Here is a 24,725-nt window from a genome sequence, read left to right as displayed (position 1 = left end):
GGGAAATGTCTGTGCGTCTTATGGAGTGAATGTGTGGTCCCTGAAGCCGAATTGCCTGAGTGCAGGGGCAAAAATCGGATCGTGCGTCATGAGGAGGGAAGGCTGCAGAGAGGAGGCTGTTGGGGTTCCTGTATCGGGCATATTTTGGTGTGTGTGTGGAGGCGTGTGAGTCGTGTTGCTGCACGGGAGAGCGTGTGGTTAAAGGGGGCGTTTGAGTGTCCTTGTGTGTGGCGCCTCTCGATCGCTGTACAGCATCCCAAGGCTACCATCTGTTCATCAGCCCTGTTCCCCTTGCCTAATTATTGTAGCGCCTTCCTAAGGATTCAATTCCGACTCCTATTTTGTTTTGCGCTCCCCACCGCATACGGTTTTAACTGGGCGGTTAAAGTCAGCCGCTGCTCCCCGCCTTTTGCTCTTGTCCCTTTCTGGCAGGGAGCGCACAGCTGCCGTGAATTCCTTTCCTGCCCTCTGCCTCAGGGTCTTACTGCCCACCCTCTTGTATTTTCGGTTGTTGTGTTTGCTCAGAATGGGCCAGCGAAGGCCCATTCCCCTTGCTCAGCGCGTCTGCTTGCTGCGAGGTGACATGACTAGGAAGGAATTAGCAGGTGGACATGATCCTTTCCCCTTCCATTGCTCAGCGCCGGCCGCGGCACCGTCACCTCGCAGCAAGCAGACACGTTAAGCAAGGAGATTGGTGGCAGACAAATGCAACAAAGAGCAGGGAAATCCCCTGCCCTCGCAGCAAGCAGAGGGGAAAGGATTGTGTCCTTCCTGCTAATTCCTTCCTAGCCACACTGCATGCAGGCTCCAGCCCACACGGCTCAGCTTCCGGCAGCTAGGAGCGCAACTGGCAGCTGCCGCCGCCTCCTCTCTGTGCTCCGGTGCTGCTGCTGCTGCGTCTAGGGAAGCATGCCAGGGATGCGCAGGCAGCCGGAAAACATGCAGGTGGGGGAGAGAGGGGGAGGCTGGCTTGGGGGGGAGGAGAGAACTTTTGCCTTCCTTTCCTCCCTTCCCTTAAACCCCTCTCCTGCATCATTAGCCACCTCCTTCTCCACACGCCCCACGCTTGCTCCTTGTTCCTTCAGTGTTTTTCCTTCCCTCCCCACTTAAAACTCCTATCCTACAACATTTGATTCAGAATATTTTTTTTCTTGTTTCCTCCTCTAAAAACTAGGTGCACCTTATGGTCAGGTGCACCTTATGGAGCAAAAAATACGGTAGGCAGGTTTAAATGCAAACTGAATCAAATTTCTCTCCCATCTCTACCTACAGGTTAACTAGCAGATACTCAGGACAGTAGAACAACCAAAAATATGTGGTACAGTCTGAGAAATATCACAGTACCAAAAAGTCAAACAGGGAAATAGATCTCAGAAAAGTACTATGGAAGTGTTTTATGAACATACACAGAAGTACAAACGCACTAAGAATATTCCTTGCAGTTGGATATATGTTTTTGCCTTTAATTACACTTCCTTTCAGTTGTCTCTGAGGAAGACCAAATTCTCTCTAAATACGTTACATATATATTAAGTATCTACTTCCTAACAATCCATTTCAGCAGTACCTTTCTGCGGTCAGCATACATGTATGTCAATGCACAAAAACAGTAGCCCTCCCAAGTTTGCTTACAAAATTAGAGCTTTCAGGGACTCCTGTGTTAACAAGCAAGCAAGGTGGGTCCTATGCTTTTAGAAGCTGGACCTTGACTGTCTTAAGAGTGACAGTAGGTTATGGGAGGAAACACCACTGCTACCCCTCATTCCTCAAGTAAAAGAGCTCAATGATGAGGGAAATGCATTTTAATTTTCCCACATATATTCCAGGATTAAGCTCCAGCACTGAGAACAGATGCTGGCACAGATAAAACTCTGCAGGAGGCCCATTTTAAACGAAGTTGCATGTCACTACCCACCCTTTTCATATCACATAGAAACCCTAATCTGAGCTTTACCCACCTATATCAGGAGCCTGTGGTAGTCAGAAGGACACATCTGAACAGAAGATGAGCAAGCAAGAAACCTGTTAAACCATTTCCTCCCTGGACCTAATTTCAGCTCAGTCTGCTTTTTTCACCTGCCTTGGATACCCATGCACTGCTTATTGGTGCCTACATCACTCTTTCACCATACCTTCGCAAAGGAAACAGCCTAACGGTTATGTTCAAACTGGCACTCCTTATTTATTTCTCTCCATATATTGCTAAGATAGCTTCTGGTTTGTTTCTGTCCAGCATAGGAAAGATGGGAGAACTGGGTGTGAAATGGGCATTTATGACATGAGCAGCATGTACCAGCATGCTGCTTGCTCATGTTAAACCACAGCTAATGTTTAACTATGGTTTAACGACTGAAAAATAAACTCATGGCTGCTGTATACATAAAAGATTCATTGTAAGATAGTAGGTTACCTCCAGGTTCATCAAGGTAGAAACTCATCTCTTTCTTGTCTTCTCGCTGACCGATATGGTCATAAGTAATTTGTGGAATAGGCAGCACTGTCTCCCCTGGATTCATTATAGGTGTGGAACCATTATCACGCCCAGGTTTTCCTTTCCTTTTGTATCTTCTGCTCTGTAATAAAACCATTTCCATACCAAAAAAAAGTATGATACAAAAATTTCAACTTCTACAGGCTTGGAAACCCCAGTGATTAAGAAGTGTATAAATAACTGAAATAAATGGTGTGTGGGCAAGTTGAGACTTGTATACATTTTTAAAGGGTTCATTTGAAACAATCAGCATACTTTTTCATCTGAGACTTCTTAAGAAGTTGGCAACCACAGACCATATTAACGTTCACCTGATATACTGTTCTATCTTTACTGCCCGCCATAGAACCACAGCTTAGCTACCCCACAGGAAGTCAGCCTTCAGCTCTAACACAGGTATTTTTGCTCTCTGAAGAAATGACTGTCATACCCCAACATCCTGAAAATGTGGTTACTAGAGTCTTACAGGAAATGTGGGGTAGCTACATAGGGACCTCTACAGCTGTCCAGACCACACTTACTATTCAATCCTACACAAGTCTACTCAGCATTCCATTGGGTCCAATGGGGTTTATACACAGTGAAGTTAGTGTAGGGCCTCCTTCACACACATTATGAATTAAGAAAAAATTGTGATGGGCTCACTCACATACACATATCAACATTGTTGAACTTTTTTTAGTTCTGCCCAAAATTGTTTTATGGAAAATTGGCAAAAACGGCACTGCCAACATGGGCTGCCATACATCTTGCCGATTTCTTACCAGACACTGCTGCCGACTCCAGTATTCCACATATGTCCGGGAAATCCCAGGTGTATGGCAACCCTAACATTTCACTTGATTCTTGAAGACTGCTGTGACAAATGTGCATTTGGGAACCAGTTACAAGTCAGATGCTAAATAGTAGTTGTTGTTTGTTTGTTTGTTTGACTGATTTATATCCTGCCCCTCAACAGATTCCCAGGACAGCTTGTATTCAAATGCCTTATTTAGATTAAAGCTTTCCAGTTGCATCAGAGAATAACTCCTTTCTGAGACCTGGTCCATGAATTCATTTGTTTCCCCCATCTTTACATGCACCTTGCTTCCTTATTATATTGTATTATTATTATTGTAAGCCATTATTTTATACCGCAAACTTCCTGAAGTGTTTTTCTGAAAGTAAACAAATTAAGCCAACAAGAGGCAAAGTCACAGTAAGTTTATTAAATAGAGCAAAGTACAAATTAACATCTGGGACATCAGCAAAACCCTGATTTTTCTTTTTATGCAGGGTCAAGTGATTTGATATTGATTTAATATCTGTATTCCACTTTTCCAACAACAAATGATGAGCTCAAAGTGGCTCACAATAATCACAATAGCATTTTAAAAAACAAACCCAAACTTTGCAATTATTATAATAACAAACATACTAACATATTATGTGGGGCCCACTGTGATTTTGGCAACAAATGGAAGTACTGGGCCTGCGGACAGGCCCTGAGTCTGCCTCCTGGAGTCCCCATTGCTTGTGGGAGCTGGTGGGTCCATCAGCCAATCAGGAAAGTGTGGGGAATTTAATCGTTTAATGGTCATATGGGAACTTTCTGTCTGGGTGGATAGAAGGGGTCTCTGACTACCTGAGTGGGTTGAGATCAGGATTATCTGTTAGTGCGGACAGATAGTTAAATAGCGCTCAGTTTGAGATAAGGATTGGCTGTGAGCAAAGTTGATCTATTTGAGTGGAGCTAGCTAGGCAGAGCAACCCAGCTTTGATTCAATAAGGGGAAGGTTAGGATGGCACTGTGGTCTAAACCACAGAGCCTAGGACTTGCCAATCAGAAGGTCGGCGGTTCGAATCCCCGCGACGGGGTGAGCTCCCATTGTTCAGTCCCAGCTCCCGCCAACCTAGCAGTTTGAAAGCACATCAAGGTGCAAGTAGATAAATAGGTACCGCTCTGGCGGGAAGGTAAACGCCATTTCCGTGCGCTGCTCTGGTTCGCCAGAAGCGGCTTAGTCATGCTGGCCACATGACCTGGAAGCTGTCTGCGGACAAACGCCGGCTCCCTCGGCATATAGAGCGAGATGAGCGCTCAACCGCAGAGTCGGCCACGACTGGACTTAACGGTCAGCGGTCCCTTTACCTAGGATCCTGGAAGGGGCTGGGAGCATCTTAATTGTGGTGTTTAAGATAACAGGTATCATAGAAATTTATCTGTCCAGTGACAGGTTTAAAGAGTGAAGTTAAGAAATATCTTAAATATCTCTGCAAATAGTGTTTGCTTGAAACAGTGTTGCGCCTTTCAAAAGCAACCATACGCTATAACCTAACTGAGTGTAAATAAAGTTCAAGTTTTGTTCTAAAAGCCTTACTTAGATCTTCTTCATGAGGGAACTGTGGTCACAGGTTCCCCTTCACATAATTAATTCTGTTGTTAAACAGAAATGCTACCACAAACCAATAACTATGGACCTCTACTGTGTACTACAGTGGGAGATTTATCTAGTGACGCATCCAAAATATCTGTCGCATTACCCAGCACCATCTTCATTGAGGGTGTCTGTCACACTGCCATTCTGCCAAGATGACAACATTTAATTTAAATGGTGGTAAGAAAGACAATGGGACACGGGTGGCGCTGTGGGTTAAACCACAGAGCCTAGGATCAGAAGGTCGGCGGTTCCAATCCCCGCGACGGGGTGAGCTCCCGTTGCTCAGTCCCTGTTCCTCCCAACCTAGCAGTTCGAAAGCACGTCAAAGTGCAAGTAGATCAATAGGTACCGCTCCGGCGGGAAGGTAAACGGCGTTTCCATGCGCTGTTCTGGTTCGCCAGAAGCAGCTTAGTCATGCTGGCCACGTGACCCGGAAGCTGTACGCCAGCTCCCTCGGCCAGTAAAACGAGATGAGCGCCGCAACCCCAGAGTCGGCCACGACTGGACCTAATGGTCAGGGGTCCCTTGACCTTTACTAAGAAAGACAATGTAGCACAATTAATGGCTTGGATCCAACTTACTTAATTTTGTGCTCCATTACAGTATTTAAGGTCCATTAAGTGACTTCCTCTTAATAATATTTTCTATGGGGGAAAATGAGATAAAAAGAAAGGACACAAAAAGTACTTCTGTTGTCTGACCTTCCACCCACTAAAGATTCTGAAAGTGACCTCCTTTCTAGAGCCTTATAATGCCCACCTGTATGGGTAAGCCTGCGAGACTCATGGCTACAAGGGGAGAAAAACTGAGAAATTTCCATCAATTTGGTTACATTTTGTTATGTCATGGCATCTGACTTCTAAAATGTGGCATGTGATAAATCTATGGGTTGTAGCTGACCAAGTCACACTCAGTTTATCCCCACTGAAATTAGTGGACAGTTAGTATGAAGGGCTCTACTCGGAGTATAACAAATAAAATATTTTAAAAGCTGTCCTGGAATAAAGAGTCCCTTGCTAACTGAGGAATGACTTCTTTTATAGGAAGGCATACTTAGATTAGAACATGAACAGCTGGACAACAAGGTAAATTACTGTTTAAATATTCTTGGAGTGGGATAAAATGAGGGCTCAGCCACACTTACCTTTGCTAAGCCTTTCTAGGCACAGGTCTGTGGTTTAAAGCTCTTTAAACAACAGCCGTTTTTATTTTGCCCCAGCACTTTCTCTGCAAAAACCCACTCTTTACTGCTGAATCAGAGCAAACAGCAACCTGTGGAAAACCCAAATTGCCATTTGTTCCAATTCAGCATTAAAAAGCAGGTTTTTCTGAGGGAAGTGGCTGGGTAAAAGAAAAAAGTGCTTGGACACAGAGCTTTAATGTGCAGACCTGTGCCCAAAAAGGTAAGTTTGGATGAGTCCTGAATTTTACTTCAACAGGTTCTCCAGTTCTCCTAACACCTGAACTGATTCTATGGAGTTTCCAAACCATGTATTCTGTGTTAAGTTTGTTGGATGGAAAGGCAGGTTATAAATGTAACTAATAAACCAATGTCTCCTTCTGACCTGTTTTCTGAGATTTGGGCTAGATGGTGCTGCTGTTTTCTTTGCGTTTTGAGCTGTGGTGACATAGATCTTCCATGTAGCTGTGGAATTGTATGACTTCTCTGCTGCATAACACCTCCACAGAGTCTGCAGGACATAAAAAAAACTCTTGCTAATACTATATATAAAGACGGAAAGTACATAACCTCTCTGTAATTAAGTAGTGTTACTTGTCCTGCATGAACAGTGCAAAAGATTTCTACCACAAGTATTGTGAAAAAAATTAGTTCAAATGCAGTTCTCCCTTGCCACCCATTTTGCTTTATAGAGGTATGATTGATTGATTGAATTTCAATCTCAGGGGGGTCACAGGGTGGTTCACAGAATAAAATCAAGATATAAAACCACAAAATACCTAATAAAAAATAAAAACAGCAACCCAATAACCCCCCTACACACAAAAAAAAAACACATTTTGAAAGGGCATAGGATGTAAATTGTATCAGCCAAAGGCTTGGTTAAAAAGGAACATTTTTGCCTGGTGCCTAAAGGTGTATAATGAAGGTCCTGGGCAAACCTCCCTGGGGAGAGCATTCCACAGACGGGGAGCCACTGCAGAGAAGGCCGGTTCTCGTGTTGCCATCCTCCAAACCTCTCAAGAAGGGGCACACGAAGGAGGGCCTCAGAAGATGATCTCAAGGTTCGGGTAGGTTCATTTAGAAAGAGGTGGTCCTTGAGTTATTGTGGTCCTGAGCAGTTTAAGGCTTTATAGGTCAAAACCAGCATTTTGAATTGGGCCTGGAAACTACTTAGTAGCCAGTGCAATCAGACCAGGATTGGTGTAATATGCTCAAACCGTCTTGCTCTGGTTAGCAACCTGGGCGCTGAATTCTGCACTAGCTGAAGTTTCCGAACCGTCTTCAGAGGCAGCCCTACGTAGAACGCATTGCAGTAATCTAACCCCGAGTTTACCACAGCATAGACAACAGTAGCTGGGCTATCCCTGTCCAGATAGGGGCGTAACTGGGCCACCAGCTGAAGCTGATGGAAGGCGCTCTGGTTTTTTGGTTTTTTTTAATGATATTTATTAGAAGTTTCAAAAATTACAGAGAAAGAAAAAAGAAGAAAGCAACAACAACAAAAGAAAATTTTCAAAGCATATATAACAATACTTAAAAGAGGAAAAAGAGAAGAAGAAAAAAGCATAAAAATCAATACAACAATAACAATAAAAACACAATATTCCATATCTTTATCTTTCATTAACTTGTTTCATCGACCTCCTCACACCTCCCTTTTTGTATTCTAGTTTAGTTATTTATTTCAGCAAATTCTTTCCATCCTTCTCAATTTTTTTTAAATAGTTTGTCTTAACAGTCTAATCTATTAATTAACTCAGCAAATCCTTTCCATCTTTCACTATATTCTGTCATTCAGTTTACCTTAGTTTATTTTAACCTTATCTTCCCAAAAATACCTTAAGACTTAAAACTTAATATTTATTTATACATAATTCCTTATAAAATTTCTGCTAAAGCCAAATATTTTCATTCCAACATTTTTCCTAATACTCATTAATTTTACACTAATTCCCAAAATAAATTTTTAAAAGTTTTCTTCCAATCTTCCTCCAGCGTCTCTTCTTCCTGGTCTCGGGTTATGTCAGTCCTTACTGTCCGTTCCATCTAGTCCATCAACCTGCTAATCTTATATCCGAGGCTCTTAAGTCTTTTCCATGTCCCTTCTGCAGGTCTTCTTCTTGTTTGTACTTGCACTTTACCTTGTCTTTTGTAGATCTCTTTCTTAATTTCTTTCTGAAGAAGTATCTGAAGAAGTGTGCATGCACACAAAAGCTCATACCTAGAACTAACTCAGTTGGTCTTTAAGGTGCTACTGGAAGGAATTTTTTTTGTTGTTGTTGTTTTGTTTTGTTTTGACCATGGCAGACCAACACGGCTACCTATCTGTAACTTAATTTCTTTCCTATTTCTTAATCTCTTTCTTAATTTCTTAATCTCTTTCTTAATTTCTTTCCAATTTCTATTTGTATCCATCTTTTAAAAGCAGATCCAACGAAGAAAAATTACTTTCATTTTTCAGATTTTTTGTTTCTTCTAAATGCAAAAGGCAACATTGGAATCAATTTGTTTCTCTTCTTCAACTAACTGTCAAAAGATGTTCCATTCACAGTCAATGAACTTCACCAAAAATCTCCGTCTCTGACACCCCGTTCCCAGGTTTGAGACGGTGGAAATTTATCTTTCTTTACTCTCTCTCCTGCAGGCATGAACAGTCAAATTTCCCCTCTTTACTCCTGCTTACAAGAGGGGTTTAGATGATCAAAACAGGAGGAATTTAAAACCTTTATGTACAACTTTCCAGACTTTGGCTTGCACGATTTTTGCTTCAGACTATTTACAAAACCGGAAGGCGGACTTCAGACTATTTACAAAAGCGGAAGGCGGACTTCCTGTTTAGGACCTTCCCGCTGAGTGCCAAATTAAAGTGTTTCTTAGCCCAATTTTCCGTTCTACTCACGGGTACTTGTTTAGAGTCCAATTGTCCCCAGGAAAAAGTCAGCGCTCTCCGGCAACGGCTGTGCGGCTTCACTCCGTAAAAATAGCGGTTGATTCAAAACACCGTGCCGCTCACCCCACGTCGCTTCAGGTCCCCGAAAAAGGGGTTTCCTTGCGTGTAGGGGGGGGCGCTCCTGGTGTCAGCCGAATCCCACGTTCCCAGGCTTCCTCCGCCTGAGCCTCACCTTTGGCCACCAGAACTGCCTGGTGACAAGTAGCATGGTCTTGTGCTATCCAAAGTGCCCAGCTGTTGGGTTGTCATGGAGTTGTCTAAGTACCTTCCCCCTCAAAGTCTCCCCTGGTACATACAGCGCTCCCTTATAGTACAGTAGCCCTTCCTTTTCCTCAAACCCTCCATAGTCTTCCTTTCCGTCCCTGAGTTCCCTGATTTTTGTCTGAGCAAACTCATTGTCTCTGGTGAGCCCTGCCAGTTCTCGTTTCCCAACCAACGCTCCCCCACACACCCACCGGTCCTCGGGGAACATGTACCTGGTCTCTGGTGGCCCCTCTCCTTCCATGTACTCCGGTTTCTGGGAGAGAGCATCTGCCCTTATGTTTTCCTCTCCTGGCACGTATCGTATCTCGAAGAAAAACTTGGCGAACTCCTGGGACCATCTGATCTGTCTCTGGTTGAGCACTTGCACGCTCCGCCAGTATTCCAAGTTCTTGTGGTCAGTTCGGACCTGGATTTTGTGCCGCGCCCCTATCAATAGATGTCTCCATTGCCGAAATGCCGCATAAATTGCAAGCAATTCTCGGTCATACACCGTGTAGTTTTGCTCCGACTTGCTCAGCTTCCTAGAGAAAAAGGCCCACGGCCTCCAGTTCTGCTTGGCTGCAAAAGTACCACCCCAATTGCGCGGTCGGACGTGTCCGTCTCCAGTCTCATGGGCTTCTCCGGAACCACGTGCAGGAGCTGCTCTTCCGAGGCAAACGCCTTCTTCAGTTTTTCAAAGGATTGCTGTGCATCCTCTGTCCACTCGAACTTCTTTTTGCTACTAAGACAATCCGTTATGGGCGCTGTCAAGTGAGCGAAGTTCTTTATGAACTTCCTGTAGAAGTTGCTGAAGCCTAGGAACCTCTGCACATCCTTTCTGTTTTGGGGGGCTTTCCATTCCAGCACTGCCTTCACCTTGCCCGGATCCATGGCTAGTCCTTTGTCGGACAACCTGTACCCCAGGAACTCGACCTCCCTGGCGTGGAATTGGCATTTTTCCAGCTTGACCCAAAACTGATGCTTCTTCAATCTCTGTAGCACCTCCCTGACGTCTCTGACATGTTGCGTTTCATTGTCCGAATAGATCAAGACGTCATCCAAAAAGGCTATGCAATTCTTGTACAGCAGGGGCCCCAACACGTGGTGCATGAAGGCTTGAAAGCAGGCGGACCCCGACTGTAATCCAAATGGCATGACTAAGTACTCAAAAGCCCCCAGGGGGGTGAACATGGTCGTTTTCCATTCATCCCCCTCCCTTATCCTAATCAGACTGTATGCTCCCCTGAGGTCCAGCTTGCTAAAAATCTTCCCCTGCCTCACACGTGTCAAAATATTGTCAATCCTGGGCATTGGGAAAGTCACGGGTTCTGACACCAGGTTTACGACCCTGTAATCCACAACTAATCTGGGCTGATTAGTCTCTTTTTTGTCCACAAAGAACACTGGACTGCCCCCCACCGCCTTTGATTCCCTTATGAAACCCCTCTTCAGGTTCTTGTCAATAAACTGCCACAACTCCTGCATCTCCCGGTCGGACATGGCATACAGCTTACCCACCGGTAACTGAGCCCCTGGAAGCAGGTTGATTTGGCAGTCAAATGGCCTGTGGGGGGGCAGTCTGTCTGCCTCCCTCTCGCTGAAGACCTCCTTCAAATCCGCATATTGCGGTGGCACCTCCCTTTTTTGCTCCAGGGCCACCCCAGCCACCCTGGCCACAGTCATTCTTGGTTCCTTCCCTCCCAGACAGTGTTCTAAGCAGTAAGCTGACCCAAAGGTGACCGAGCACTGATGCCATGACACCACTGGGTGATGTATTGCCAGCCAGCTCATTCCCAGTATTATTGGGGGTCCTGCCAGCATGGCCACGTAAAAGGCAATGGTTTCTGTGTGCCTGGAGACACTCATTCGCATTGGCGGTGTCTGGTGTGTCACTTCCCCTCCCAGGAGTTCCCTGCCATCGATGGTGGTCACCTGCAAGGGGAAATCTAGTGGCAACAGGTGGAGCTGGTGCTCCAGAGCGAAGTCTCTGCTGAAGAAATTACACGAGCTGCCAGAATCTAGCAGCCCCTCCACTTTGACGGGGTGCCCATTTGGGAGTTCTAGCACCACCTCTATGGCTATAGCTGCCTTGGGAGGGTCAGGCTGGGGCACTTCTATTGGTTGCTGGCCTGGCTGCTGCCCCTGCTGGTTGGCAGCCAGGCTTTGTCGTTTCCCTGCACCGGCCCTTCCTCCCCCTTCTCGTCGTGGCCTGTAGTCCCCATCATGCCTTGCCAGGCTTTCCGTTTAGGGCAGACCTTTGCAAAATGTCCCGGTCGCTGACAGAGGAAACACTTCTTGGTAGTTTTCCACTCCTTCCCCTCCCTTTTCCGGCCTTCGCCAGCGTTTGAAACTTCGTGCGCGTGCGCGCCACCAATTTCCATCGGCTCTGCCGCCTGGGAAGGCTCTCTCGGCATCTCCGGAATGCGGTTGCCATGGAAACGTTCCGCCCTTATCTCCCGCTTCTCCTGAGACCGCGCTTCCTGGCATACACCAATCGCAAGCACAGCCTTTGTGAGTTCATCCATCGACCGCGGGTGGGGCACTCGGGACAACTCGTCTTTCACTTCGTGGGACAAACCCGCTTCAAACAACATTTGTACTGGTTCAGAGTCCAGATCCCACCTGAGCTTGTGGACTAACATCACAAAACGCGACCAGTAGTCTCTGACGGACAGGCCCCCCTGCTTGCACCCCATCAGCTCCCTCCGTGTCACGCTCTGCTCCACCTCGCTGGAGAACATTGCGTCCATTGCCTGGTAGAATTTCTTAAGATCTTTCAATGCATCATTCTGCGTCGCCATTAGGGGCCTGATCCATTCGCGCGCCCCATCCTGCAGATGTCCAACAATGTAAGCCACCCTCTCCCCGTCATCCGCAAAGTCATTTTTCTGCAAATCCAAAGCATACTGAATTTCCGTTCGGAAGGCATTTTAGTCTTGGAGCTTTCCACCAAAATTGTGTACCAGCCCCGGGACCTTCCTCCTTATCGGGGTGGCTCTGACCTGTGCATCCTGAGCCTGTCTCTCCTCCAGCCGCGCAGACAGGGTAGCAACATGCGCCTCCAGGTCTCGGTTCCTCTCGACCAGACCTCGCACCATGGCTTCTTGCTCTGTCTCTCCGGCCGGCCCTGTTTGGCTCATCGTGCTGCCTCTCCGGGGCTGCGCACAAGCAACGTCAGGGACTGACGGGTTACTGTAATGGTTCTAGGGGTTGCTCGTGCGTAAGCCAGTGCAAACACCTGGCTGGGTTGCCTGAGTGAACCTTTTCTGTCCAGACAGCCACTCACCCATGGCTGTCTCAATCGCTGGCAGAATCCGTCAGTGGGTGTTTCTTAAACTTCTTCCAGCAAAGAAGCTCTTTGACGCCTAGTCTCCTCCTACTCTCTCTGTGCGAAAGCCTTCTGCGCAAGGAGGGCGTAGGCAGCGGAGGACCCCTACTCTCCCCACTGGTCCCCAGCAAGGAGTCATGGGACCGCCTCGCCGCTTCCCCCATCTGCCCCCCTTCTCCACTGGTGCTACGCTGATTCTCTTTCCCAGAAGATGGGCTGCCTCTCCCAATCCCGGGATGCTCTCTGGAATCTCTCTGGATTTTGCGCTCTCCCTCCGGCACTGATGGCAGTTCCCTGACACACTCTTAGGCCAAAATCACACATTGCATTTTATAGCATTTCAATTATCAAAAAAATTTCTTCATCTAATGTCCATTACCACCATGCACAAGTTTTGCTTTTCCAGCTCAGAAGCTGGAATATTAAACATCCACATGAAACACTTCTATTCACAGTGGCACAACTAACACAAGAAGGTTAAAATGCAAGTGTAAATCCACCTTCCCACATGGTCATGAGTCAATTTAAGAACCTGACATAAGAGACCTTAAACTTTATTTCTTTCCCACCTGGCAGACCAACAGTTGGAGGGGCTCAAAAGTGCTTGAAGTTGGCCATGTGACATGAACATCATTCATGTTTGCAAGTGAAAGTTTTTAACACAGGATGCTGCAGCCATCTGCTCTATTCCGAGATGGAAGTCAACATGAAGGCCAGTTCTTAAATTCTAACCTGCATTTCTCTCAAAATTTTGAATTCAAGATTACCTGCAATTCTATAATCAAAACAAAACAAATTCCTTCCAGTAGCACCTTAAAGACCAACTAAGTCAGTTCTTGGTATGAGCTTTCGTGTGCATGCACACTTCTTCAGATACACAGCAATTCTATGTTACTGTTATTTGTGTGTAAGGCTTTCTACCAATGTACAGGAGTGGGTGGGTGCATCAGCAGTGCAATGCAATGCACAAAAAGAATCTTGTTGTACTTTCATGTACAACAACATGCTGTTTGCTTCCCTCCCTCCCAATGTTTTATCAATGCATACATGCGCATCACTGAGGAAAGGTGCACAGGAACTGAAGGAACTGAAAGCTGAGGCAAACTGTACATGTTCCAAATCAATAATTCATAATGGAAATTTTCCTAGTTAAACTGGAATTCAGGAGGAGAGAAATGCAGGTGCGGAGATAACCACACAAACAATAAATTGATGGCACAGAGAAGGGCAGGAAGCATTCTGTTGTTTCTGAAAATGTGACACACACACTGCCTCCTCCTCCGCAGCCTGGAGGTGGCCCAGGGAGTAACAAAAGGCCAGAGATGGTGACACATGGGTGCGCGGAGGCAGCCCCCTTCCCAGCTACCCTGAGGCAACTCCTGAGTGGGAAGTCCTTGGCTCAAGGCTGGGCTGAAAGTTCTCCAGTGACATATTTGGCGCAACATTTGGAGAGAATGGACAGGTTATATTGGATCTGGAAGTAACTGACCTTGACACACATACACCATGGCCTGTTTCATGTCAGCAAAAGAGCGCCTTCCGGTTGCTGCCAGATTTCCCCAGGATTCCTCTATACGCAACTTTACTTCACTATATAGTATCACTCCAAGGGTGTTCTGGGAATCAAATGATGGCTACTTCCACTGCCACCAGGACGTGGGTGGCACTGTGGTCTAAACCACAGAGCCTAGGGCTTGCCGATCAGTAGGTCGGTGGCCTCGAATCCCAGCGATGGGGTGAGCTCCCGTTGCTTGATCCCAGCTCCTGCCAACCTAGCAGTTCGAAAGCACGTCAAAGGTGCAAGTAGATAAATAGGTACCGCTCTGGCGGGAAGGTAAACGGCGTTTCTGTGCGCTGCTCTGGTTCGTCAGTCATGCTGGCCACATAACCCGGAAGCTGTCTGTGGACAAACGCCGGCTCCCTCGGCTGTAGAGCGAGATGAACACGCAACCCCAGAGTCATCCGTGACTGGACCTAACGGTCAGGAGTCCCTTTACCTTTTACCACTGCCACCACCACTATCTGGGATAAATTTGGCCCTTTCAAGTTCACTGAAATGCCCCACAAATGCAGTGCAAATAGTGGAACATTACAGTTCAGACTCCAAAATCCTAAGTTAATACCAAGACACTGTAGCAGAGTATTGCTCTTTGTAATCTATTTTGTTGGGGTGGTGAGAAGTTACAAACGTCAGTTCACTTTCTCTTATTTCTTCATCAAGTATTTACCTGAATTAGAGATGCTGCTGCAGGTATTTGCCTGTTGAAATGTTTTTGACGTTGTTTCTGTTGTACCTTAAGTGCAAAGCCGGAACCCAGGATGCCCTGAAAGTCGAAAAGCAGTTATTTGTTGAAGAAAACTGCATTTAATGCTTACAGTAAGGTATGGAATCTGCAGTAAGCTACAGGGGCGTAGTGGGGAAGGGGGGGATGGCTGCCGGGGTGATGGCTTCAGGCACATTTTTCCAGGGGGGGGGGCACTGCACAGTTAGCTCCTTGCCCCGCCCTGCCAGCCCCAAGCCACTTTGCAAGGCTAGGATGATCCGAGGTCTGCGTTGGCCAGCCGGGCTCCCCCCCTGCACAGTGGGAGGGGGTTGCTCCAGCAATGGCAAGGCCTGGGCTGGTGCAGCAGGCTCTTTTTACCCTCTGCACGCCCAGGTGCGCACCCACCCCAGGTGCTAACAAAGCATGCTACACTGCAGGTAAGCAGTACATTGTACACATCAACCACTTTCTTAAGACATCAGCAATGTTTACAAACTGACTTAATAATTATTTAAGGTGTGCACTCACCGCTGGAAGAGCAAAGAAAGAGATGGCAAACACAGAGAAGCAAGACGCAATTGTCTTGCCAATCCATGTCTGTGGCACTTTATCACCATAGCCAATAGTAGTGACTGTTACCTGTACAGTAGATGAAAAATAGTTTACAAAAAGGCTGTAATGACAATAGTCTGAAAGCTGGTTCACATTTGTATAGATTTAAAATGGAAGTACTATGCATTTCTGTCAGATGTAGCTCATCCTTCTCCAGGCACAAGCTCTGGGGAAGCCAATTGTGCTAGTCTGCCATAGGAGGCAGCAGTGCAGAGTGCAGCCAGCCAGGGCAGCAGCTCCAATAAATGACTCCTCTCCCTGGGGCAGTTTTGCAGCATTAAATAAATATTCAAGGGATTCCACAATCTCCCAAAACATAAGCACTTGTTTGGATTGCTTATATGTATAAGATCAGTATAAGTTCACCTGAAGCATGATGGGCGGGACAGGGCACAGTATTGAATCAGGATTAAAATCACTGGGAGGTGTGCTTGTGACATGCATGGAGAGGGGGACCCAATTTTAACATGGGTTTGTAGCTCCTCACATTTGTCAGCTTATTTCTAGGTTTCTCTGTCTTGATGTTTTGGTCACACACTGTGAATGTGCTTAGGATTGTTCTTGTTGAGTCAAGTGACCAGTAGGATGCAGCAGAGTGATAACTTCAGGGGGTGTATATATGTGTGTTTATATATGAGCTCCTTCCTGCTGGCATGTTTGAATACTATACTTCAAATCTGATGCTGTTTTGACACTCTGTCATGGTCTTCTGCTTTGTTCTGAGCCAGCTTGAAAGGATTTGTTTGCAGAAATAAGGGATATAAATAACTATAATAAATAATAATGAGGTGCAATGGCCATAATGCTCATTCACATTCCTCTTGTGCATGACTCAGATAAAAAAGAATGAGAATGTGAGATTAGGTTCCGGAAAAATGTGGTCTAGCATTTTTTTTCCAGTGGTTGACCTCCATATGATCCTGACTGGGAAGAGATGAAGAGAAGCAAAAGAAGGGACTTATCACCACAACCAGTAGCAACAACTTCCCTGTTAATTACGCTGTGAATGAAAAAAGTACTTTCTTCTGTTCCTCTGAATCCATTCCCAAGCAATTTAATTGGCTGGTGATGGTTTTGCCTTACACCAAGTATACCATTAACTTCACAGGTTCGATTCATGCTTGTATAGCAAGATTTAATTTAATTTTTTTTAATATGAAATGTTCAGATTTAAGTACTTCACAAAGTAACTTTGGCCTTGCTTCTCTTCTACAACCTACAACACAGAGTCTTTTTGTACTATTTACTCTTAACACTAATTTCAATCAAATTCCTGGTTCTGAATATTTCACTGAAAGGGTGATCTTGCAGCACTGGCTATGACGCAAGAGATGCACTTACCACACCCCACCAGAGAGCATCAGCATAACTGGAAAACCCTGTTTGTCCCTCCTCATCCACTGCATCCTTCTCAGCGAGATAGACGAAGTACGATGAGAAGATCAATCCCAAGAATCCAATATACAGCGTAGTTATTAGTTCCTAACAGGAACAAAACTGGATTACTGATTGGAAGCTCTCTTTGTACAAATGCTGATTTTGGTTTAAAAAATTACTCATAACCATTTCATATTTTTAATAAAACATATCCAGTGATGCTGGTCTGCTTTATGACCTGTGGCAGTCATGTCTCACCTTTGAGTTGATATGCTAGCTTTTATACATATTCAAACAAAATTTTGAAGAGTATGCGTTTCTGGTAAACATAGACTAGAATAAATCTTATTTTAAAAAGCAAAAGCAAACCCCACTGTGAGCTGGCTACCCAGAGCCTGGGCCATATCCAAGAGTATGCTTAAAGTCTAGCCAGTGAAGCACTCAAAAGTGATTCAAGTTAGCAGCTGAATGTACTGTTACCCTGTTTGTCAATACAGCTGAGGGTCCAACATGGATCCCTATAGGACTAAGTGCAGTCATTTTTAGGTACCAAAGCCCTGGGTGGGCAGGCAGCATTGGAAACACCTGCTGCCCCAGCTAGAAGGGCACCAGTTGCTGGGGCGGCTCTATAAAGCCAGCCTACCCGAGGGGCGGGGCTGCCCCCAAAGCAGACGACACCAAAGGGGGTCGTTCCTTTGGGGGAAGCACTTTGGGGGTGAAACGAGGTTGTGGGCCAGCCCCTTTATGCTAAAATTATGGTTTTAATTGGGATGGGGTTTTAACTTGGGTGGGTGTTCTTTATTTGGGGTGGGGTTGTTTTAAATTGTTCTTAAGTGTTGCATGTTAATTTGTATTTTTTTTAAAAAAAATAAGGCTGATTAATATTCTACAGCCTTTTAAATGTGTTTGTGGAGGTTATTCGCACTCACGCAAGAGGAGCCCATCGCATCAGGAGGATGCTGTGTTGCCTTCCTCCAGTTCCAGAGTTGCCAGTTCAGGAGCCCTAATGGAACCCAAGTCTCTGTTGGAGTTAATGACTGCTAAAGCAGGAAGGGCCTCTCTCATGGAAGGCTCTGAGATAGAGCTGCATGTCCTGTTCAAGGCTCGGTCTGAGAATGGCAGCTGCTCTGCTGTTGTGCAGTATCCAGCCCAAAGCCTGTACAGAGCTATCTCAGGCACCAGGGAAGCCTTACCTCACCTTGCCTCTGTACTGCTGAGGCCAGGGATTAAAAAAAAGAACACACTTATAGATTGCCCCAAACCCTACATTTCCAGGTGAGTTCATTTTCACCATACCTGATGTTAGAATAAGAGTTTTACAGGTGTAAAAAGAGCCTGTTAAACATATTAAATAACCTTCCCATACTCAATACCTGACGATGTATGAATACAACAGATCCCAAGAGCCTCCAAGTGCCACCCTGTCGGTCTACATGAAGCATGCGAAGTATCTGCAAAAAACGGATTCCCCTGTGGAAAAAATGGCAGAATGCAGTGAGAACCCATTAGACACAGAAGGCCTATCTGTGGAAATGTGAGTATATTTTCTTCTGAATACTACAATGAAATTTGAAAACTCATTAGTACTAACAGTACTCAGTCAAATAAATAATTTATCAGTTAGACCAGTCAAAGAAGTTGTTGAGCTTTTCTTAGGGGAGCTCACCCCTTAAATAGCTTATCTTTTTCGCCCACAGCCTCTGTCGCGCAACACATAGCGCACCAAAGAGTTCTGGTGAGTTCCGGATGAAAAAAAGTCCTGAGTCAGACAAAACCAACTACAGTGGCACCTCTGGATGCGAATGGGATCCGTTCCAGTGCCCCGTTCGCATCATGAGCAGAACGCAACCTGTGTCTGCATGGGTCGCGATTTGCCACGTCTGTGCATGACTGAGCGTCATTCTGAGCGTCTGCGCATGCGGCAAAACCTGGAAGTAACCTGTTCCGTTACTTCCGGGTCACCGCGGGATGCAGCCCGAAGATTTAACCCGAAGTGTTTTTAACCCGAGGTATGACTGTAGTAGCTTTGTGGGACAGAAGAAGTAAATTTTATCTGCTTCCTGGGGCAGATCTACGAAATTTTAGTGTTACATTGCTCATTGATTTTGGACATAGCTGTGAAGGGAACGGAGTGGAAAAAAGCTTGCTCCACTCCGGTCTGATTCCAACCCTTGCCACCATGGACTGGTCTGATTGGCCAGAATTCATAATTGGGCCTGGCAGGAACTCCTGCCCTCCTACACAGCCAGCACGGGGGGTTTCCAACTATAAGCCGCCCAGGCCAGCATTGCTCCTGGGGGTCAGGACCCATTTCTATGGGCTGCAACCACCACCCACCCCAGGACTGGATAAGTGGCCATTATCTCACGCTCTGGCTTCCACCACAGCTCTCAGGGAGCTCAGAGGAAGGGAGATGCCTTTTGCTTTTTGTCTCTCTCCCAATTATCCTTTCAGAGCAATGCCTTCCTGGTTTCCTTTTTCACAAGCAGCTGTCCTGTTTCAATCTGTAGCCTATGTGCTCCCAAACAGCAACATATATGTGATATGCAGATAAATGCATTTTTTGTATGCAATGTTGTGCCTGAATGTATCTACTCTCACTGACAGATGCAGGCAACTTTAATATGGAGCCTGAGGACTCCCAGGACGTGATCCTTGTTAGAAAATGTAGTAAAAATTTATAGAAGTTTTATTCCCTGATATTTGATTTAATTTATTTCTTCCATGTATTTATAACTGCAAGGCAGCCCTCATGGAGGATCTGTGGTGCATCAGCACAATCCTGTGTTTGCATTAAGTGAGTGTGGGAGAGGAAAGCCAAGAGAAGGCACATTTTAAAATGGCAGTTTTAAACAAAAGCAGAGATTTGAATAAAGCAAACAGGAAAAGTTGTGGTTTTAAACAACAGCAGAGGTATGGGTAGATTGATATTGGCAGTTTCAAACAAGGTTTGAGTACAGCGAGAAGTGAGCTGGGAAATGCTCTGTTGTGCTCGCTTCACATATTCCATAGTACCTTCCCACAATCATGTATTTCACTCTGGGTATGACATGTTGTCTTCAATATGAAGTTTCAGATTCAATGTAGTAATTTAGAAGATACAGTGGTACCTCGGGTTACAGACGCTTCAGGTTACAGACTCCGCTAACCCATAAATAGTACCTCGGGTTAAGAACTTTGCTTCAGGATGAGAACAGAAATCACGCGGCGGCGGCGCAGCGGGAGGCCCCATTAGCTAAAGTGGTGCTTCAGGTTAAGAACAGTTTCAGGTTAAGAACGGACATCCAGAACGAATTAAGTTCTTTTTTTTTTTTAATGATATTTATTCAAATTTTCCAGAATATATAAATACAATAAAGAACACACACAAAAAATACAACAGAAAAAAAGATAAGAAAAAGTGAAAAGAGAAAAAAAAGAAAAATACACATCCCTTATTACATCTTTTCATTTGCCTGTTTCTTGGACCTCCTCACACCTCCCTTTTTGTATTCTAACTTAATTCGTTGTTTCAGCAAATTCTTCCCATATTTCTCAATTTTTATTTAAATAATTTGTCTTAACAACCTATCTCATTAATTAATTCACCATATCCTTTCCATCTTTTACCATATTCTGTTATTCAATTTACCTTAATTTATTTAACCTTCTCTTACCTTAAAAACCTTAAGATTCAAAGTTTAAACCATATTTATACATAACTCCTTAAATCCTTTCTACTAAAGCCAATTAGTTCCTTTCCAGCATTTTCCCTGATATTTCATTAATATTACACTAATTCCATAAATAAAAAAAAGAAAAGAACATTTCCCCCTAATTATTATCCAACGTCCCTTCTTCCTGGTTTTGGGTTATGTCAGTCCTTTCTATACATTCCATCCAGTCCATCAATCTGGTGATCTTATATCCGAGGCCCTTAAGTCTCTTCTATGCCCCTTCAGCAGATTTTCTTGTTCTTGTTTGTAATTGCACTCTTCCTCGTCTTTTGTTGGTTTCTTTCTTAATTTCTTCCCTTTCTCCTTGGGGAGTGGGTCTCCGAGGGATTCCAACCGGTAATCATCTCCATTTTCCTTTATCAAGCCAGCCCATTCCCCACAGTCCCACTCCCTGTCATCATAGTTGTATTCCAAAAAGTGGTTATCCAAAAGGTAATTGTCAACATGTTTCATAGTCCCACCAGAGTTAAGATCTTCCTTAACTCCAAACACTTCCAGGTACACTCCAAGTTTAATCTTCCAATGCAGCAACTTTTGCTCCTGCAGGACTTTGGATCTCTCAATTTGTGTTGCTTGGGGTGCGATCACAACCTCTTTCATCTTTCTCTGCCCTTGCACTTGCCCAATCAAACCAGTTTCCTGAGTTGGTCGCTGTATAATTTCTTTATCTTTGTTTCCTGTTAATTCATATTCACTGGCTACGGCAGTCATCAAGTCCAACTTCTCATTCATCAAATTCATCCTCTCGTGCAACTGCTCCAGCAAAGCATTTGTCTTGTCAAGGGCAGACACCAAAATTTCCTCCCAACACATTTCTATTCAAGGTCAAGTGGCTGGTCCCACGATCCCAATCTCGCAGCTGTAACATCTCCAAATAAACTGCAGCAACAGACTGACAAGCTCCCTCTAGGGGACACAATTTCTGTTTGTATCCATCTTTAAAACGTATCCAACAAAAGAGAATTACTCTCAATTTTCAAATACTTTGTTTCTTTAAAATGCAGAAAGCAGCATTGAAGTTAATTTGTTTCGCTTTTTTTTTTTTTTTACTATCTGTCAAAGTGTTCCACTTTCAATCAACAGTTTCTGTCCTGACACCCCGTTCCCAGGTTTGAGACGATGGAAACTTATACAGTGGTGCCCCGCAAGACGAATGCCTCGCTAAACGAAAAACCCGCAAGACGAAAGGGTTTTCCGATTTTTAGCGGCTTCGCAAGACGAATTTCCCTATGGGCTTGCTTCGCAAAACAAAAGCCCATAGGGAAATCTCCGGGGACAGCGGGGAACCCTCCTCCCACCGCAAGCCCCGGGAAGAGAGGAGAAGCTGCGCGCCTTCCCCTCTGTTCCCGGACCTGTCCTGAAGGCTTGCGGTGGGAGGTCCGGGAACAGAGGAGAAGGCGCGCAGCTTCTCCTCTCTTCCCGGGGCTTGCGGTGGGAGGAGGGTTTTTCCTCCCCACCGCCAACATTCAGAAGGCTGTTCTGAAGGCTGGCGGTGGGAAGAAAAGCCCTTCTCCCGCCTCCAGCCTTCAGAAGAGTTCCCCGCAGGGCTCCCCAAGCTGTGAATGTCTACCGCGCGTGAGGGGCGCTCTGCTTAAGAGTGCCCCTCGTGCGGGGCAGCAGGCTGCTATCCGCAGCTTGGAGAGCCCTGTGGGGAAGTCCGGCAGGGCTCCCCAAGCTGCAGATGTCTGCCCCGGGCGAGGGGCGCTCTGCTTCAGAGCATCCCTCGCACCCGGCAGCAGGCTGCTATTCGCAGCCTAGGCAGCCCTGCAGGAACTCTTCTGAAGGCTGGCGGCGGGAGAAGGGCTTTTCTTCCCGCCGCCAGCCTTCAGAAGGCTGTTCTGAAGCCTGGCGGTGGGGAGAAAAGTCCTCCCCCCCCCACCAGCCTTCAGAAGAGGTCCGGGGAAAGACTGTCCCCGGACCTGGTCTGAAGGCGGTCTCCCTAGGAACGCATTAATTGATTTTCTTTTTTTTTTAATAATAATTTTTATTGGGTTTTCACATTTTTTAGAGACAAACACACGTTACAAAACACAGACACAAAAGTTACAACAAAAACAAAACAAATATCATCACAACACCTTATTTTCTTAACCTTGTTCCCCGGACTCCCCCCCACCCCCTCTTCATACATCCCTATTCCCATAATTCGTTCAGCAAATTTTAGTTTCTTCTTCTTAACCTATAATTGATATTTTTAAATATATCTCTTCATAATTAGCCCGATTTCTCTTGTCCCCAGTTCTTATAAACATTTAAATTTTTCCCTAAGGTCGGCGTAGATTCCCTTCCCTCGATTTCCCATTTTTAAATATAGACCCTATTCACCCAACCCAAAATTTATCATCGTTCTTACCCTTCTGTAACTAAATAGCAATAATAAAGATATTTCCCCCTCCCCCCTTCCCAGGTTCTGATCCCTTTTCAAATAAAAATCAACCATCATTTTCAGCCCGGATTCCTCACGTCGAGAGCCTTTAAGTCCCTTTCAGTTCCTCTCCGTCGATTCTGTTGGAAGTCTCTTATATCGGTCCTCGAATCTCGAAAGAATCCATTCTTCATCACTCCGGTTTTTCTTCCCTCATAGATGCTTGGTAGGAACTGCTGCCAAAGGTCAACCAGTCTTTCATAATCAAAAGGATAGCCCCAATCATATTTCTTATATCCTTCAAGTTCCTGTGTTGCAGATACTTCAGGGGCCCCCTCCTTCATCCTTAACATCTTTTGCAGTGTTGTAATCCAGATAATCCAATAGTCTTTTCCCTTGCGTTCCACCATTATGGACTTTTTGTTGGTATATTTCAATTGTTCTTTCTCCTCTCCTTGCTCTCTTTCCTCCAATTCTTGATGTATCTTTTCTGTTTCGGCTGCAGATTCCTTTCCTGTCAGTTCCTTCATGCTTTCAGCAGAGTTGCTTGTTCCTGAAGTCAAGGTCATTAATTGTTTGTTCATACTCAGACTCTGCTCTTGCAGTATTCCCACAAGATAAAACATCCTGTTTATCTCTGCCTGTAGTTTTCCATCTGCCGCCATTGTAGTAGCTTTGGAATCCCCCTAGAGGGATTCTGGTTACTTTGTAAACTTTTTCCAACAGTCCAAATCTTTTTTATTTCTTTCTATCGAGTCTCCAACCACTTTGTTACAATTTAACTTTTAGTTCAGAGAGATATCAGTTAACAAATTTTCAATCTGTCCATTTAACAGTTCTTTTGACAGCTTGTTTTTCTGCACCAGACTTAAACACGGGATTCTCCCTGGTCCCGGGGGGAGGGGGGGTTTCGCAAAAAAAAAGAAAAAAAAAGAGGAAAAAAAAAGGTTTTCTCCTCACTCTCCAGCACAACACTTCCTTTGTTAAATCGTGGAAGAAGTTTCTTTTATAATGTATAAGTGTATCTTTTCCGCCTTAGTTCTCTGAGCTTTGCTTTAAAATTGTCCGTAGTTAGGGGGGGTGCGGACTCCCTTTTAGCACACCCTCCGATCGTCTCCAATTCAAAGGAAAAATTTCTTAAAGCCAAATTCCATTTACTCACGGGTTAATTCTTTCAGTCCAAATTTCCAGGGAGAAAGTCAGCGCTCTCCGGTCGTGGCTCGCGGCTCTGCTCCACCGAGGTGTCGATCGACTCTCAGCGCCACACCGCCCTCCGTACCCTTTTTCGAGGGTCAGGGGGGGTGCTTAAGGTGCCCACCGAGTCTTCCCGTCCGCAGGCTTCAGCGCCTGCGGTTTCTAAGGGTCCCCGCGTCGCCGGCGCGGCAAGACCCGTCCTCGATGAAGCCGATTCCCTCCGCAGCTCGGAGGAAATCCGCCATTTCCAGATCGCGCTAACCCGGAAGTCCGCATTAATTGATTTTCAATGCATTCCTATGGGAAACCGTGCTTCGCAAGACGAAAAACTCGCAAGACGAAAAAACTTGCGGAACGAATTAATTTCGTCTTGCGAGGCACCACTGTATTCCTTTACTCTCTCTCCTGCAGGCTTAAACAGTCAAATCCTCCCCCCCTTTTCTCCTGCTTTCCAATGGGGGTTTATTGGTTGTAGATGCAGGAAGATTCAATCTTTAAAAACAACTTTCCAGGCTCTTAGATTGTAAGGTTTTTGCTTCAGTCTATTTACAAAAAGCGGAAGGCGGACTTCATGTTTAAACCTTC

The 24,725-nt window shown here is 45.3% G+C and overlaps 1 protein-coding gene across 6 annotated transcripts in view; it reads right to left on the bottom strand.

Annotated features, from left to right (window-relative positions):
• Positions 1-24,725, bottom strand: part of LOC309341701 (potassium voltage-gated channel subfamily KQT member 1-like) — a 370,888-nt gene that overhangs the window by 297,054 nt on the left and 49,109 nt on the right. For all 6 annotated transcript variants that reach the window (XM_081861359.1, XM_081861358.1, XM_081861362.1 and 3 more), the window contains 6 exons: positions 18,239-18,335; positions 16,830-16,970; positions 15,405-15,515; positions 14,841-14,936; positions 6,474-6,599; positions 2,411-2,573 (listed from right to left, as the gene is read on the bottom strand). In XM_081861359.1, the coding sequence (XP_081717485.1) occupies positions 2,411-2,573; positions 6,474-6,599; positions 14,841-14,936; positions 15,405-15,515; positions 16,830-16,970; positions 18,239-18,335 (734 nt within the window). The remainder of the gene's footprint in view (positions 1-2,410; positions 2,574-6,473; positions 6,600-14,840; positions 14,937-15,404; positions 15,516-16,829; positions 16,971-18,238; positions 18,336-24,725) is intronic.

The sequence above is a fragment of the Podarcis erhardii genome (genome assembly GCF_964252035.2).
Source record: "Podarcis erhardii genome assembly, chromosome: 5".
Lineage (NCBI taxonomy): Eukaryota > Metazoa > Chordata > Lepidosauria > Squamata > Lacertidae > Podarcis > Podarcis erhardii.
Note: the sequence above shows the minus strand (reverse complement) of the source record. Positions and strands in the feature narration are given on the sequence as shown.